The following is a 17,589-nucleotide window of genomic DNA, read 5'->3' on the forward strand; positions in this document are numbered from 1 at the left end:
GAAAGGTCATTTCAAGAGAGAATGTAAAAATCAGGAAGCTAGTGGAGCAAAGAATCCGTTTGGAAAAGATGATTACTATCGGAAAGCCATATATCAACAAGTCACTCAACAACAACAACAACAACAACAACCACAAGTGGCTCATGGTAGAAAAGTAATATAGGATTCTTCAAAGAGAGCATGTTTGGTGAATCAAGAAAATTTCAGCTCGGATAAATACATTTTCGCCGACAACAAAGCATGCCTAATCAATCAAGATGATGAAAAGTTACCAGAAGGTTTTAGCTGGGATATGTTTGTGGATGAGAATGGGGAGTTTAAAGCTTTCATTTCTAAAATTGTAAAAGAACCAGATTTGTTTACAGAATGGATGAAAGTGGTTGGTGTTAATGTGAAGAATCAAGAAGAAGAGTTTGTTTCATCCGATGAAAGTTCAGAAAGAGCAACTGTTTTTTATCAAACACCATCTGATTCTAGTTATTCAGATGATAGTTCTAAAAAGTCAATAGATTTTGATCAATCACCAACTGATGACAGTGGTGATGATGAGGAAGAAAGGCATATTAATGTTGCAAAAACTCATTTATCTCCTGAAAGTTTTCAATTTTATTTTGCAGATCGTTTGGAGAAACTGAAGGAGAAACGAGCAGCAAAAGAACAAAAGAAAATGAAGTGTGAAAGTGTTGATCAAAAAGAAGAAATTGTTCAAAATGAAGAGGTTAAAATTGTTGCTGAGGAGAATGTTGGAACAGAAAAGGTGATTGAAGTTGAAAAAGTTGTTGAAGCTGAGAAGATCATCGAAGAAGAAAAGATTGTGGAAGTCATCAAGCCTTGCTTAAAGTGTTTAGAATGTTGCAAGGAATATGCAGCTAAAGATGAAAAGTTGGCTGAGTTTGAGAAGATGAAAGAACAATTACTGTTCAATCTCTATTATGTGAAAGAATCATATGATGTACTAAGTAGAACGGTAACTGGTCTTCAAAAGACAAATTCTGAAAGAGAAGATGCATTGACCATGATGAATGCTGTGATGATGTCGAAGCAAAAAGCTATAAATCATTACATTGAGGAATGTGCCAAGCTGAAACAAGAGTTGGAGACTGAGAAAATTGAAAATGAAAGAATTAGAAGACTGTTGCAAAGTTATTCTAGTTCTGATTATCTTATTGACCGAATTTATCCAACTGTTGCAGGTTTTGAAGCATTTCAAGAAGAAAAGCCAAAGAAGAAGGATACTGGTAAGAAACAGAGTGTTAGTTATAACAAGTGTCCGCCTCCGATCTGGGAAGGATATTCTCCCAGAAAACCAAATGAGGAGCAAGTCCAAAAGGCAGTCAATATAAAGTTAAAATCCGAAACAATTGATGAATTATGAGAAAACATTGACGTCACGTTCACATCATCTGACACTGATCATGAGTCTGAGTTAATAAAAAAGGTGGTCGATCAGGTGTTGGATACAGATGAGGAGTCGGAGTCAAAGTCTGAGTCTGGAAGTTCGAGTTCGTCAGTCAATAGTCCAAAACCGTCGATTAAAAGGGTTTATAGTAAAGAATTTTTGCTATCAAAATCTAATTTGAATGAGGAAACATTTGAAGTTTCATATACTTTAAATGATTCTGACAAATTATATTCTGATAAAGAATTTCCAATAACAAGTGTTCAAGTTGAAAAGATGAAAAAGGTTTCCAATTAACAGAAACTAATATTTCTGAAATAAAAGATTTAAATCTTAAAGAAAAACCTAAAAAGTACACTTCAAGAGTTCAACAACGGTTAAACAAAAAAAAAGCCAAAGTTCTGGTTTTGGTTTTCAAAAGAAACCAAACCATAACGGTAATTTCAAAAAGAAAGGATTAGATTTCGTTCCACTTGAAAATTATAAAAATGGGAAAATTTCTAAAACAAATACAAAATTTGTTTCAGGGACAAGCTGTGAAGAGGAATCAAAAAGCTCATTCTGGAAACAATCAAACAGAGAATTCATTATCCAGAAGAAAGAGAGAATGGGGACTGGATTTTTCATAGAAAAGAGACAAGAACCTGTTACAAATGCAATGAAGTTGGTCACATTGCATGGAACTGCTCTCAAGCTACAAAGACAAAACAGGAAGTCTCTAAAAAGCTCAAAGAAAAAGTTGTTGAGAAAAATGAACCACCAACTGAAACATTCAAAATTTTTGAAAATTCAATTTATGAAGTTGGTGAGTGTTCAAAGAAAAATTTTTACAAAAAGAGAGCCAAAGACAACCAAATGTGGGTTGTTAAGAAGTTTTCTGAGAAATTCGACGATGAATCTGATTCCACAAAATCAGTGGAGCCACAGGTTGAGATTAAAGAAGAAAATTCAGTGCCTCCAATGGATGATGTTAATTTTCCACCATTGAGGACTGAGAATTTTAAATCAAAAGTTGGGAAGGTTGAGATCTCAAATCAATTCTATTCTGAAAAGAAAAAATTTGATGTTGAGAAAGCGTTTAATGGAAAGGTGAAAAAGATTTTTGGAAAAATGATTGAGGGTAAAGTTCAAGGGGTTAAAGATTTTTATGCAACAAAGAAGGCAAGTTATAACCCAACTGAAGAAGAGTTGAGATTACCCAAGACTGGTCAGGCTTGGGTGGATATTTTCTTTACTTGAAAAACCTGACTTGCCGGAGCTCCCAGGTTGGTAAGAGTGGAGCAGGAATCGGCATCATTCTTCATATCAGGTTTGATTTTGCCTATTTACAAGTGGTACAGAGGTTTGTTCTGACAAAGTGATTAATCAAGGTCATTAATTTGAACTTGATGTAATCCTCATACAAGTGTTTGATAACAAAGTGAGGAAATTATCCCCGAACCTACAAGTGGTAAAATCAACTAATTTTTTTTTCCGAAAAAACCATTTTGATTAAAACAAACTTAAGTGTTTTGAAATCATAATGGGAAAATGGTTTGTTGTAAGGGGGAGTTCTGATTGTTTATGCCAAGTGGATGGCGAATTGAAGCAATTCACAACAGTTGTCACTTTTCTTGTACAGTTTGTTTTCAAGTTTCTTTAAAGTTTTTGAATTTTATGGGGAGTAAAAATTTCAGAAAATCCAAAAACAGTAGAAAATTTGAAAAAATCAAAAACATGATAAAATTCAAAAATGAGTTTTGCTATAAAAAGAGGAAATGATATTACATCAGTGGACTATCACGACATGCTAAAGAATTGGAAAGTCAAAAATGTGATAAACAATCTCACTGTGGATATGCCAGTAGGTTTTTACACATTTAGTAGATTGTATTCGAGATATAAACATAAATTTCAAACTTGCTTATCTCGTGGGTAACATTTCTTGGATATATGGGTAACCCCCGAAATCTTGTTTGAAAGGTCCCTCTTTCTGAGATACTAGGTCTTTATACTCAGTGATATCTGGGGTATTATCCCGGGACTTCTGATTTTGCAGAAGCAATGGCCTAGTCCCCGTATTATACTTTGCAATATGCTTGAAATATAGCACTGCCCTCAGTACAGAAAATGATGAAACATTGAAAAATGCTAATCATGTGCTGTTGAAGAAAAGATTCTCTAAAGGGAACACTCCAAAAGTCGAGCCGTCATCTCTCTGCTGAACAGAAGTTCTGACCTGAGCTCTCACGGTTTTGCATTTAACCATTTACAGATATCATCTAGGTATATTTACCTGTAAGACTAAATATTGGGATCTGTATACGGGAGTGTATTCAAGTGGTGGGACACGCGAATAAGTTTAAGTTCTTAAAACATTAATCTCGTATCTTGAAACAGTTGAACTTTGTGTGGAAATTTAAGTGGATCAGTATACCGACAATCTCAGTGAGTTGTTTAGAACTTAAAATGTTTAAAGCTTAACGGTGTTAGTGATTTGTCTCAAAAACAGATATGATCCTCTTACACAAACTCACAAAAAGACTGTCTGTAAATATTTCCTTTCTATATTTCTTTTATATCAAAAATTCCAAAAAGATTTTCAGTATGTTTTAGCTTAAACTTTTGAAAAATCCAAAAAGATTTTCGACAACTAGTGTTGAAAAGCTGATTTTCAAAATTCCTAGTGCTAAACATGATGATCATTTTGTGAGGGGGAGTTTGTATATTTTTCTACAAGTGGTCATCAGAAGGTTTAAAATGTAAATCATTCTGGATTAATTTTGATAGGGAGTCTGGATATATAAATTTGTCAATTGTAAAATTGAGAAATTTATTGTGAGGTAGAGGATGTGCAGGAGCCAGGTTACGATACCTGAGGATTTGTTAATTTCAAAAAGCCAGGCTGCGATCCCAGCAAATTGAAAGGGGGAGTCTGAAGACATCCGAGAAAAAGATTTGTTCGAGGGAAGTGTGTTGATGTTGAAGGAAAAGAGAGCAGACAGACTGATAAAGACTGAAGACGTTGAAGACTCGACACTTAAGACTCGTCAACATCCGAGGGGGAGTCTGTTGGTGCATACGTCTGTCGACTTCGTCTTGTATCGAGTCTTGCATTGCTCAGGGCACGGAGTTCAAGAAAAGTATCAAGGATGTAATTCCGCATGAAAGTGCTAATTCCGCTTGAAGAGATGATTGAGTAATTCCGCACGGAATTAGGTTGTAATTCCGCTCGAAGTCTTAATTCCGCATGTATTGTAATTTCGTTTGAGTTGTTTGGAGCGGAATTAGGTGTCCTATAAATAGATGTAATACCGTTTCATTTGGTACGAAATTACTTATAGGTTTTCCAACGGCGAATCTCTGTCGAAGTGTCGTCTTGCTGTAAAACTGTTCCAGATCAATATAAACGAACGTTAAAGTGTATATCTAGCTGAATTCAACTCATCATGTCTGTTTCCGCCTTTCATGTTGAGTAGAACGCCTCTAATCGACTCGTTTCGGGTCCGACAACGATCCTACAAGCTTTATCTGTTAAGGCTGTAATACGTCCCGTCTTTCAAGCTTGGCGTTTTATATTTAGTGGCGTTTTTGTAGACCAAGATGACAAAATACACTAACTAACACAGAAAAAATTACGCATGAAAAATAGTGTTTATTATTTGGCGTTTTATATTTAATGGCATTTTGGCGTTTTCGTAACTAACGAGAAAAATATGGTATTTTATTATTTGAAAAAAAATTACACAAAAGAAAATAAAAAAAATAAAACTCCTCAACAAAAGGGATTTTGTCTGAGAAGTATCCATCACTCCCTTCGTCTTCTTCTTCTTCGAATTTTTCTTCAAGTCTCTCATCCAAGTCATCACTTCCACTTTCGTTGGCTTCTTGTTCTTGAAGATTTTGAAGCCTCCATTTGAACATGTCTTGCATCAATGCCAATTTTATGTTCATGCATGTGTTCAAACATGTGGCGTTGTGTAACTCCTCCACGGACCCAACCCCCTGCTTGGTCATGATGTCTTCAGGCACGTAGTCTTCCTCCGCTTTGTTGTCACATATAACGTTGACCATATTTGTATCTTCATCAAAACGCCATGATATGATGACTGGGTCCATTTTTGCATTTGCTTTGCTTGGTCCAAATTTTCTAGTTAATCTTCTCATAACCTTATGTGTTTCATCACATTCGTTATCAAGAGGGATGCCAAGTGATAGGATACCCCTCCGTACCTCTTCTCCCATGATCAAAATGGCTTTGATTGTTTTAACAAACACTCTTCTTCTGTTGTCAAAACGTATTACGAATCTTCTGATTCTGAGGATGTATCTCCATGAAATGATGATTGCCATTTTGGCGTTTTGGTTAAACTTGTTGTTTTGGTTAAAGATGGCTTTTTTAGTGTGATCAATGGAAGTGATGATGGAAGCGATGGTAACGTCGTTTATATAATGATGTTTTTGGTGCGTAGTTTAGGAGGGAATTTTTTTCTAATAAATGTTAATAATTGACTTTCAGATACTGTTTGTTCCATTTACCTACTAAGTCTGCAACGCGTTTTATCATTAAGATTTTGGCGTTTTGTATCAATGGTGTCTTAGTCGTTTTGAATGGCGTGTTGCTCATTTAGTTTTCGTTTTGAATTTGAGCAGTAAAAGACCTTTTTACCCTTAATGAAGCGCGTCCACTTAATAGAATTCATGTTATTTACGAAAACGCCACCGCGCCAATGTAATCCATAGATTGTTTTGATCTGACGATCCATAAACGTTCTCATCGTTCTCACACTTTCCACCGTTTTCTCTAAATCCTAACTCTATGGATCGTCAGATCAAAAACAATCTATGGACTACATTGGCGCGGTGGAAAGTGTGAGAACGGTGAGAACGCTTATGGATCGTCAGATCAAAACAATCTATGGACTACATTGGCGTGGTGGTGTTTTCGTAAATAACACGAATTCTATTAAGTGAACGCGCTTCATTAAGGGTAAAAAGGTCTTTAGACTTCTCTACCAATAACGCCAAACTAATGAATAAAACGCCATTACGGCCAAAACACATCCCTATATAAACAAAACATCTCAGACATTCATTAAACACACCCCCCGAACCGGAAAAGCCATATTTAGTACTATATACCATTCATCTTAGAAACGCCAAAAAACCCAAAACATCAAACACACCAACTCCAAACGCCATATTTTACTATATACCATTCATCTTAGGAAACGCCAAAACACTCAGACATCAAAAATTCCAAAAATCGACGTTTCTTTTAGATACACTATTTTCTCGGTAAAACGCCAAAATGGCAAACATTGTTTCTTGTATATTCAATATTGTTCTACGCGAAGTTTCGCATAATGCATTCTTCCCTGAGGTGTTGTAACTCAATAACATTTTGCTGCATGAGATGGACAAGTCTTCAACAAAAAGATGCTGGTGTCAGACTTATGTCATTTTTTATGTTTTGTTATTGATGAATATTATAATGGCATGAAGAGACGAATGACACGGATGAGTGGTTTGAAGATAAATATTCAAACAAAAAACTCACGTCATTTTGTCTTTCCAAACGGCCACAAAAAAACCTACTTCAACAACAAAAACTCACGCATGCCAAAGTCAAACCGCTAGTGAACATGTTTCAAAGAAGAAAAAGACTGATGATAGTGAAGATTTGGAAGATGAATTGTTTATATTTTTATTTTTTAAATTTTCTTGTTCTGTTGTTTGTTATGTAATTTTCAGCTAAGAACAAAAAATACATTATTTTAATAAAACGCCAAACAGACATAATGATTGTGAAACGCCATAATGCAATAAAACGCCAAAAACTCACAAACTATAATAAAAGTAATGTGGACAAGTCTTATTAAAAGCCAAAACTGAAAAAAAGGCCAAAAACTACTTAAAGCCATTAAAAAACGCCAAACTTGGAAGATGGCACGTCTATCACCCTAAAAACTCATAAAAAAGCTAAACAAAAACAATAAAAATACACACGGTAACTGAAAAGACGGCTACTTAATATCATTTATTATAAATAAAATCTCGCTTAAACTACGTGCCAAAAACATCCTATAAGAGAGATGTCTCTGCACAATCAATTGATCACACCCAAAAACAACGCCATGTTTCCTAGAAACCATTCACTTTAAAACGCCAAAAATAGTTAAAAAGGCCACAGATGGGAAACCTCGTTTCTTCTATATTGAGTATTGTTCTGAATGAAGTTTCACAGAATGGATTCTTCTCTGAGGTGGGTATCTCTATAAGCTTTTGCTGAATGAGATGGACAAATATTAATGAAAAAGAGACTGATGACACTGATATATCATCATGTCACTTTGTTCTTGATGGATATATGGATGGCATGAAGGAATCAATACATTCGAGCAGGCATTGATCTTCAACATGTCACCAAACAAGTATATATCAAACCACAATACAGGATACCACTAAAAATAAGCATCTTCTAAAGACGAGCATTATGTAGGAAAATAAGGATCTAGATAAGGTATTCAAAACGCCAAAAAGATTAAAGTAGAAGAGGCTGATGACAGTGAAGATTTAGATGAGAAAATTAGATTAGAATTTTTTTTCATTTTCTATTGTTTGTTATCTAATTCCCTGTTGTTTATTATCTAATTCTCTACTAATAAAAAAATTGAGTATAAAACGCCAAAAACTACAAGCACCAAAATGCCTGATAGTATGAAAACTGTGAGAACGGATGCTAGCAAAGCACGTTGTTGCTATATAAAATGCCAAAAAATGCCAAACAAAGTATTACTGGAAAAAGCAACACTAATTGACAGATGAAACTGAATGAAACAGTAATTGCAAAACAGTAAAATGAAGAGACGGTAACACTATTGCCAAACATTTATTATATTAAAAGCCACCAGATGGAAAATTGAATTTGTTTTTCTTTTCAAAACGCCATAAATGTCTGTCACATTACAAGCCTACATCCTACATGGCACAACAACTGATAGAAAAAAAAAATAAACAATAAGAAAATTAATGATGTTTTTTACATTATAGGTCTGCATCCTACATGGCACAACAATCAAAGCCATAGTTAGTTAAAACGCCAAAATATTTACTATGCTCCTGATCTAAAAAAACAATAAAAACGCAGCGTATTTGTTAAACGCCAAAAAATGTAAAGGTGATGTGACACGCGTTTAAAACAAGAATATAAACGGACAAAAAAGCACCTCCGTCCTTCACTATGTCGCGTGACACGTGTTACGCCAGAATCCGTTCTCACACTTTTGGGCATTTTCTCCTATATATATATATATATATATATATATATATATATATATATATATATATATATATATATATATAGTGTGAGGTTCATTGGGGAACACTGAAAAATGGGGAACCGGGGAATACTCTTAACAATTTAACTTAACATTTTTATAGATACTTTTAGAAGCATTTTTAATAAAAAAAATCAAAAACTAAAAATTAAAAAAAAGTTAAAAAATGCTTAATTTTTTTTTACAAAATGATTTTTTTATTGAAATAGTTTCTACCCATCTTTATAAGGAAAAGAGTTGAAAAGAATTTAAAAAAATTGATTTTTAACATGTTAAGTTGAATTTTTAAAAGTGTTCCACGGTTCCCCACTTTTCTAGTGTTCCCCAATGAACTCTCCCGTATATATATATATATATATATATATATATATATATATATATATATATATATATATATATATATATATATATATATATATATATATATATATATATATATATATATATATATATATATATATACTAGACGTATACCCGCGCGATGCGGCGGGACGACAATTTACAGCGCGATATTCGTTTACTGTGAGTTTATCAATTTTCTCGTGATACATTGTATTATACGTTTGTTAAGTTTCTTATTTGTAGCATCTGTGTGTGGCGTATGCCATGAGCCTTACAGGCTTTTAAAAAATAACAAACATGGAGAACATAATCCACATGCTCACAACAATAAAGAGTAACCTCTTAACATTGGAGAACATACCAAACGACGTTTCCTATATTCTTATAATTTGACCTATGCCAGCACATGTGGAGCATACTCTCATCTTGGATCCTACCTTTGCCCGCGTTCTCATGGATACATCACATGTTTCAAGAAGAGAGAGTTCAAATTCCTTTCTATCCCGAATATCGCTGCTAAAAATTATAATCACATGTCGTATCTGTATACACATCAAATAGTTAAATCTCAACCCGTTAGATTTACTTTACAGATATATAAAGCTCTTAATATGGTGTATTTAAATGGATGAAGATGAATTTGAAAAAAAGAAAAAAGATTTTGTAGGATGGACCTCAAAAGTCAAACAACACAAAAGAGTAAATAAATATATTAAATGAATAGTCATAAGAATGACAATAATGCAATCGGTGCCCCTTAGTGTACTCATTGTTTAATAATATTCAAAATAAGATAAATAAGCATGTATCTTTTAACCTTAATAAATTTCTGTTTGCTTGCTTACAACTAATTAAGTTCCAAAATCAGTCCTTGTAACACAGAAAAGTAAGAATATATCACTATAAACATAGGAATTTAAAAATAAAAATCCCAACACAGACGAATTAAGAAAATATTACACAGTCAATTAAAAATAAAAATTCAGTTTTAAGTATACATGGTCTAGATTAGACATTATGATTACAAAAGTTTAATCGTAGATAATCATGAATTTATTAATTACACCTTTGTAACATCTCTAAAACCGAGTCTTTGTATTAGATGATTTTTTAGATAAATATTGATATGCATTAAGATTTTGTTTAAATAATAGGCTAGTGGCATCTTAGGATTGGAATAAGACTAAGGGACTATTAGGTTCTTGGTTCGATTCTCACCATGGAGAGTTTTCCCAAGATTTATTGGTTTTCTCTGGAGTTGGTGTGTAGATATTATCGCCCAACGAAGATAGATATGATCGGGTGTTTCCGCTGGTGGTACGATGAATACTCAAATGTTCCGTAATGTTGAGTTATGGTGTGTGTATGTAACTTGAATATCAAAACAATTATTATTGTGTTAAAAGTTTAAGTTATCAAGTTTGGTTATATACGGAAGATAAGAAGACTAAGATACACCCTTTAAAAATTTTGATTTGCGGAAGACTAAAAGATACACACTTTAAAATTGGAGTATAAACGGGTCGGGTTTGTGGGTTAGCAGGTCCCTGTCCCGACTTCGACCCTCATCAACATCGTATCTCCCTCTTCGACGTTCTCTGCTACTTCAGCTGCTATAACAATCCCTGTCCCCCTGCCTTGAATTTTGCTACAGTCTCTCTGCCTAGAACATAAAAAAATAATTAAAACAAACACGTGAATACATTTCGACCAGTTTAGTTTTGAAGTGGTCGTTTTGGGTTATTTATCATCCATTCATCCTAATAGAACAGATAATAAATTTAGTTTAAAAGTAAATGGGTCAAAAGTTCTAATTATGGATTTGATAAAGATATTAACTTAATAGGAAACGGGTCAAAGTTTGTCAAAACTATATTCTTAATACTACAGTTTAAAAAAAAGTATAGATGGCTCTCAGGTCTAAAATTTGTAAAAGGAAATAAATCAAGCAGTTACTAAGAAAATCTCTCTTCAATGAGATAGTTTTATCTTCACAAAGCTTTAAAATTAGAACTAATTTAAGTCAACTCAATTAAATAAAAAACCTTGAGAAAACAATGGAACCAAACATTATTTATCCTCAAGAGTATCAATAAAGGATACATGCATAGATACACTCAAATATGAATGTGTATATCTAAGTGTGTGTAGGTGTACCTGTTAGGAGACCAACTTCGACCCTCATCATCATCGTATCTCCCTCTTCTAGGTTCTCTACCACTTCGGCTGCTGCAACAATCCTTGTCACTGCGTTGACTTTTTCAACAGTCTCTCCGCCTTGAACATAAAAAAATAATTAAAACAAACACATGAATAGATGATTAGTAGAGACTACTATAACCCACTTCTCCATGGTTGTTGATTATCAATAAAATGAAATAATAGCTAACCTTAGGGGTTGTGCTCAGTGCGATTGCGCTCGCCGAGCCGTTGCGGTTGCGCTGGATGCGGCGTTGCGTCGGGCTCGCTGGGGTTGTGCTTGGTGATACAGATGCGGCTGCGTTCGCTGCAGTTGCGCTCGTTGCGCTGTTGCAGCTGCTTTCGCTACGGCTACGCTCGCTGAACTGTTGCGGGTGTGCTCGCTGAGCCGATGGGGCTGCGTTCGCTGCATTTGCGCTGGCTGCGGCGTTGCAAACTGAGTAAGACAGTAGGCAAAAGGAACAAGTTGAGTAATGGGTCAAAAGGAGTAACTTTTGGTTTGCGTCAAAATGAGTAGGGTCAACCCAAAGCAAACATTGGTTAAAGTACCTGCTGGACCCACTTTCTCACCTTTGTATAAATAAGAAGTGTCAAATATGATAACAAAGATTACCTTATTTCAATAACAAAAAGAAAGTATGCAACAAAAATACACTTTGAGTAAAGTCTAACCCATTCTACCCACTTGACCAGTTTTGGTTTTAGTTTACAAATAAATAAACTTGTGTGCCCAACCCGATATAATCTAACCCAAATCATCTGTCATCATAAGTCATCAAATGAAATTGTATTAAGTCATTTTAGAGCCATACCAAATTAATTATATGCGGATCGAGTGGCCTGAAGAGGACCCATTTGAGAATGTTATTCAAACATCAAACAAAAGTAGCCTCAAAGAAAACAAGTCAAATGGGTCAAACAGACTGATAGTAATGTTATTCAAAAACTACAACTGTTGAAAGTAAATAACTATTTTAATCATAATTTAGAAACTTTCTAATTTTAGACAAAACATTGTTCAGCTTTTTCCCAAACCAGCCAACCCATTTTGGTTCTTGAAAAAATGACACGTTTTGGCAAACAATAGCTACCCATATGACTGGTTTCCTAACCCACTCAACCCAACTGTCCAACCTCAACAAGTGTTCGCTTTTTGTTCCGTGATAATTACCTCCCCCTTGTCTTTTATTATGTTTAATGTTTTCTTGTTCCACAGGCACTTCTAACATTGTTTTCTCAGTCTGCACGGGACTGGTAAGGTCAATGCGATTTGTTGAACCAGAACTCATTTAAACGGAGGGCACTGGAATGAATATCGAAACAATTCTGTTCGTGTTTGAGAATTTCTGATTTGGTTTATAATCGTGTCTATCGGATGGCCAATTTGTAGCTGATAACATTGGTACATCATCTTTTACAACCTCATCCATCATTCAAGCCTCAGGTGTGACAGCCACATGAAAAATAAGAAAAAAGTCAATAGCTGTAAAACTATCATATAAATAATTTGGTTAGAGGTGGCAAAAGGGGCATGTCGAGAGTGTTGGGTAATGGGTCAAAATGGGTAAGTTTTCTACTGCCAGAATGGGCTTATCGCTGCAAAAGCATATCCCACTTACAAAACAAAGTTTGTAAGGAAGAAGAAAGTGGTCTCGGTACCTATTCGTGAAGATGACACCGGTGGTGGCAAACGTAGGAGCAGTAGTATCAACGCTGCGTTCCAACCGTGTTCCAACCGCCCTCCTGTGATGCTGCACCTAACCCGCTTCTAAACTGTCTTGACCCGTCTGCAAGATTGTTGGAGACCAAGAAACAGCCGGCGATAGAGGTCCTGAGCTGCAACTGCTCGAAGAAAAGAGCTTGGACTATGATTCTTAACGACATTTTTTCACGGAGATGGGATGGGCCTGCACAAAAGTAAAATTCAGAAATCTGTTCATCCGAACGACTGAAATCAATTGAAATAAATCATGGGACCGAGTGACCTTGCTTGGCATCAGGAAGACATCCTTCATTAGGCGACACGTTTGAATCCTAGTGAAGAAAATTTTGAAAAATAAGTACAACCTCGTAAGAATTTTCTTACTGAGATGCTATTGCGGGTACAAACTTAATAGTTGGGCCTCCGTCACCTCAACAGCAACAACGCCAGCAAGCTGAACATAATTTCAGTGGAAGTTTAACCATAATAAAGATACGCAGTCATGATTACAGACCAGTTGTAGTTGGTATTCAAACAATCACCTGATAGAGATCAGCATATGTGACTCTGGGATGTTTGGACTTCACTTCTTCTACATTAAGATGAACACGAACTTAATAAGGAACCCCATCATCTCTAATGAAGTTTTTATGAACCTTAGCTAAAATTAAAACCTCATCTTTTGCTATAACTTAAAATTTAAAAAAATAGTGAAATGAGAGATACAGTACCACACAACACGAAATTCGTTGTCATTCCCTTACTGACCAGATCTACAACTTTCACCGGATTAGTGTTATGGTCAGAACCCTAGATAGGGCTACCAGAATCTGGTCGAAAACCCTAGGTTGGGTCACCAGAATCTGTTGACGCTAACCATTACGACCACAAGCCGCAGACCACCACCATCTCTATCGTTGCTAACCACCACCAACTAAAACAGCAGCTTGCATCATCTTCAACTCCTGTAACAAAACAAATGGTATGGATTTAATATTTACATATCCAAACAATAATTACCTCAATGAAATCGGTGTGGCATATTTAGTAAAACATCCTGTAAGCAAACACAAGGTTTCCCGGTACATTAAAATTGCAGCTTGATGACCAGAAGCAAATACCCAATCAACAATTCAATGAAAGTTATCCAGAGAACATAAAAACATTAATATTAAAGTAAACCTCAAATACGATAAATATACTGAAACTAAAAAAATAAGTTAAATTATGGTTGCGATTTCAAACCACCGAAATCATTAACCATCCAGCTATTATAACTCATGCATTTTTTAGTAATACTTTAAAGAATAGAAACAGCAATCAAATACTTTTGTTAGTTACGGTTTCGGTTAATGCTAAAAACGAACCGAACCGTGCACACCCCTAGTAGTTTGTAATATAATAATTTCCTCACCAATAAAAAACAAACATTTTGCAGAATAAAAAAGCTAGGGCTCGAACAATGCCTTGTTGAAATTGTGTAGAGATCTACTGGGTGTCCAGCTTGTTCATTCCAAATGATACTTGCAAGATAAGATGATACTTGCAAGATAAACACGATAATCAACTTCAAATTAAATATACAAATTTTTTTAAAGAAAAAAAACCTAAACAATAGAACACATACCACATAACAAACAAACAAACAAACAAACAAACAAACATTTCGCAGAATAAAAAAGCTAGGGCTCGAACAATACCTTGCTGAAAATTTTTAGAGATCGACTGGTTATCCAGCTTGTTCATTCCAGGTGATACTTGCAAGATAAACAGAATAATCAACTTCAAATTAAAGATACAAACTTCTTTAAAGAAAAAAAAACCTAAACTACAGAACACATACCACATCTGGTTATTCCGGTGCACCCTACACGAAGAACTCAACGACAGATCTGAAATATTACACAGATCCGATTCAAATAACAAAAAAAAAATATTGTAAAAAGAAAGATACCGAGCGGTCAAACCAGTCGATCTTGACAAAAAAGCCACCCAAACTCCACAGAAGATTGCTGAAAGAAAATACAGGCACCCTCCGCAGCCGTCTAGGTTTCCACCCACGACCACCATATCCGACATCTTCTATCGTCTGGGTTATCACCACCACTGTGTTTGAGAAAGAAAAAGCTCGAAAATATGTGAGATTTGTTGTTAGATAAACGATTCAGAGGCAGATCTAGGGCATGATATTCTTGAGTCGCCGAGAGAGAAGGTCTGATGAAGTTTTGTTAGATGTGTGAGTTGTGAGAGAGAAGATTGTGAGAGAGAAGGGAATGGAAAGGTTGATCCGTGTGAAATGAATATCAGCCGTCCAGATCGTGATCCATGTGAAAAAGTGAAAAAAATGGATGGTTGATAATGATCCGGGTGAAGGGTAAATTGTTTGTGTTTTCTTGTGCCTTAGCAGTTGTACATTGTGCATTAAGTGTTTTTTCAACACCTTGTTCAATTACCATCTTGTCCTTCACATATGTTTATTAAAGTAGTATAGATATATATATATATATATATATATATATATATATATATATATATATATATATATATATATATATATATATATTATAGGGGGCCGCTAAAATGAAAACCACCCCCAGTTGCGAGAACCGCGAGAACCACTCTCCACTAATCAGATCATGCCACCTACACACTATTATTTTATAATCTAAAGGTTAATTTGGTCAATTACTATAAATGTCACATCTCTCTGTCTCTGTTGCTTTTTATACTCTCAAGACCTTTCATCACATCACACCCCAAAATGAAATCCCTGGTCTCATCTCTCTCTCTCTCTCAAACTTGTTCACCACCATCATCTTCAAAAACAATCAGATATGAAAAGAGGTGGTTCGTCGGTGGTGGGAGGTGGTTGGTCGGTGGGGTAGACGGTGGTGGGAGGTGGTTCGTCGGTGGCGGAAGTTGGTGGTGGGAGGTGGTTGGTCGGTGAAGAAGACGGTGGTGGGAAGTGGTTGGTAGGAGTTGTGCAGTGGCGGCAATTAGAGGCGGCTCAAGGTGGAGACGATGAGGGAACCACCACAGACGCTGGTTGCGGCGCTGTGGTGGTGGCCTTCCCTCATCTCCTCCTATCCCCCTCCCACCTAAAAAAAGCCACACACTCCTAATTTGCAGCTGAACCCTTCCCCCTTGTACCCCCTCCTTCTCCGACGACAAGACCGACGGAGCCAGCAACGATTCCGGCAACTGTTAGTGATCTCTTTTTCTGGTGTTCGGGTGGTGTTGAATGGCGAAGATAAGGAGGAGCAGGGGTAGCGATTGCGACGATGGTTGGAAGAACCACCGTTACATTATTTTGATTTGGGTATGCTTTTTGATTTGGGTATTATGGAAATATGCATTCTTTTGATTTTTTTGATGGGTTTTCTTTTGATTTTGGGTCTTGTGGAAATATGCATTATTTAAATGAAATTTGTTTTTGATGGTTGCAATTACACAAATGGCTTTGAATTAATTTTGATTTTTGGTTATTGTGATACTGATGGTTGCATTCTTTAAATGATATTTGATTTTGGGTCTTTGTGATACTGATGGTTGCATTATTTGAATGAAATTTGATTTTGGGTCTTGTGATACTGATAGTGCCGGGGGTTTGGTTGCGATGGTCCCCGGTGGTGCTGGTGCCCCCCGGTGGTGCCGGTGGTCTTTTTTGTCCCATCTTGGCATTACCCCCATAGTGACTTGTAGATTGGTTATACCTTTTTGTTTTTGTACATTGATTTTTTGTGTTGAAAATAAAGATACGGGGTGATGCCCCGTGGTGGCCGATGGTGCCCGTTGGTGCGGTGGTCCCTGTGGCGCCGACGGTGCATATGGTTCGACTGATTATAAGATCTACAGGTGGTATTTATTTCTGTTGTTCGATAAAAACTTGTCGAATTTGTTGAGGTTGTCTGCTACTTTTTAGCGGATCAGGGAGTGAGTTTTTGTGTCGTTTGGCAGTGATAGTACGAAACAATTTTTTTTTCCGACAATTGATGACGATGGCATGGCAAGGACGGCGGATGGTAGGTTTTTGAACCTGCAACCCCACTTTGCAGCCTTGATTATTTGGAAACTTTGAGCCAAACCCCGTTTTTTTTCAAGTTCCACACATTGTTTTGATTTTTTGTTGTTGGGGTTTACATTTTTTTTTCCAGTCGATGATGATAAGTTCAACTTATCTGAGACAACCACTAAGTCGTGATTTTTTGGGTGAGTTCGTTTTAGAGTTAAAAAGTTTTTGTAAAAAAAAGTTTAAAACCGTAAAAAAGTTTTCATAAAAAAAATTTGAAAAAAAAAAAATTGTAAAAAAAAGGTTAAAACCGTAGAAAAGTTTTCGTATAAATTTTTGTTATTTGAGTAAAATGCCCGGATAGTCCCTGTGGTTTTGTAAAATAACACATATAGTCCCCAACTTTTGGAAATTACACCGGTGCTCCCTGTGGTTTGACGAGTTGTTACTCGGATAGTCCCTGAAGTGGATGTCCGTTAGTTTTCTCCATTAAGTCTATCTGAAATTACTTATTTACCCCTCATTTTAAAAAATAAAAAAAAACAAATATGGATTATTAAAAGTATGGGACCCACTACTCACCTCCAACTTCATCTTCAACCTCTATCACCCAACCCTC

The 17,589-nt window shown here is 35.7% G+C and overlaps 1 protein-coding gene and 1 long non-coding RNA gene across 4 annotated transcripts; both read right to left on the bottom strand.

Moving 5' to 3' along the window:
- Window positions 1-10,480: 10,480 nt before the first annotated feature.
- LOC110911948 lies at window positions 10,481-13,904 on the bottom strand. The gene is made up of 7 exons (XR_002577498.2): window positions 13,693-13,904; window positions 13,504-13,553; window positions 13,245-13,293; window positions 12,431-13,166; window positions 11,451-11,695; window positions 11,218-11,337; window positions 10,481-10,723 (listed from the first exon to the last, which is right to left on the bottom strand). It is a non-coding gene; the product is annotated as an uncharacterized LOC110911948 (long non-coding RNA).
- Window positions 13,905-14,259: 355 nt separating this feature from the next.
- Window positions 14,260-15,247, bottom strand: LOC118487279. 3 transcript variants are annotated; one of them, XR_004881190.1, is made up of 4 exons: window positions 14,916-15,242; window positions 14,805-14,828; window positions 14,662-14,718; window positions 14,260-14,503 (listed from the first exon to the last, which is right to left on the bottom strand). XR_004881190.1 is itself a non-coding variant. In XM_035983965.1 (4 exons), the coding sequence occupies exons 1-4, from the start codon at window positions 15,038-15,040 to the stop codon at window positions 14,295-14,297; spliced, it is 402 nt and encodes a 133-aa protein (XP_035839858.1). In that variant the 5' UTR covers window positions 15,041-15,247; the 3' UTR covers window positions 14,280-14,294. The 3 variants fall into 3 exon arrangements, 1 of the variants encoding a protein (XP_035839858.1); XR_004881189.1 differs by having other exon boundaries at window positions 14,275-14,503; window positions 14,805-14,853; window positions 14,929-15,242; XM_035983965.1 differs by having other exon boundaries at window positions 14,280-14,503; window positions 14,929-15,247.
- Between the last annotated feature and the right edge of the window lie 2,342 nt (window positions 15,248-17,589).

The sequence above is a fragment of the Helianthus annuus genome, chromosome 15 (assembly GCF_002127325.2).
Source record: "Helianthus annuus cultivar XRQ/B chromosome 15, HanXRQr2.0-SUNRISE, whole genome shotgun sequence".
Classification (NCBI taxonomy): domain Eukaryota; kingdom Viridiplantae; phylum Streptophyta; class Magnoliopsida; order Asterales; family Asteraceae; genus Helianthus; species Helianthus annuus.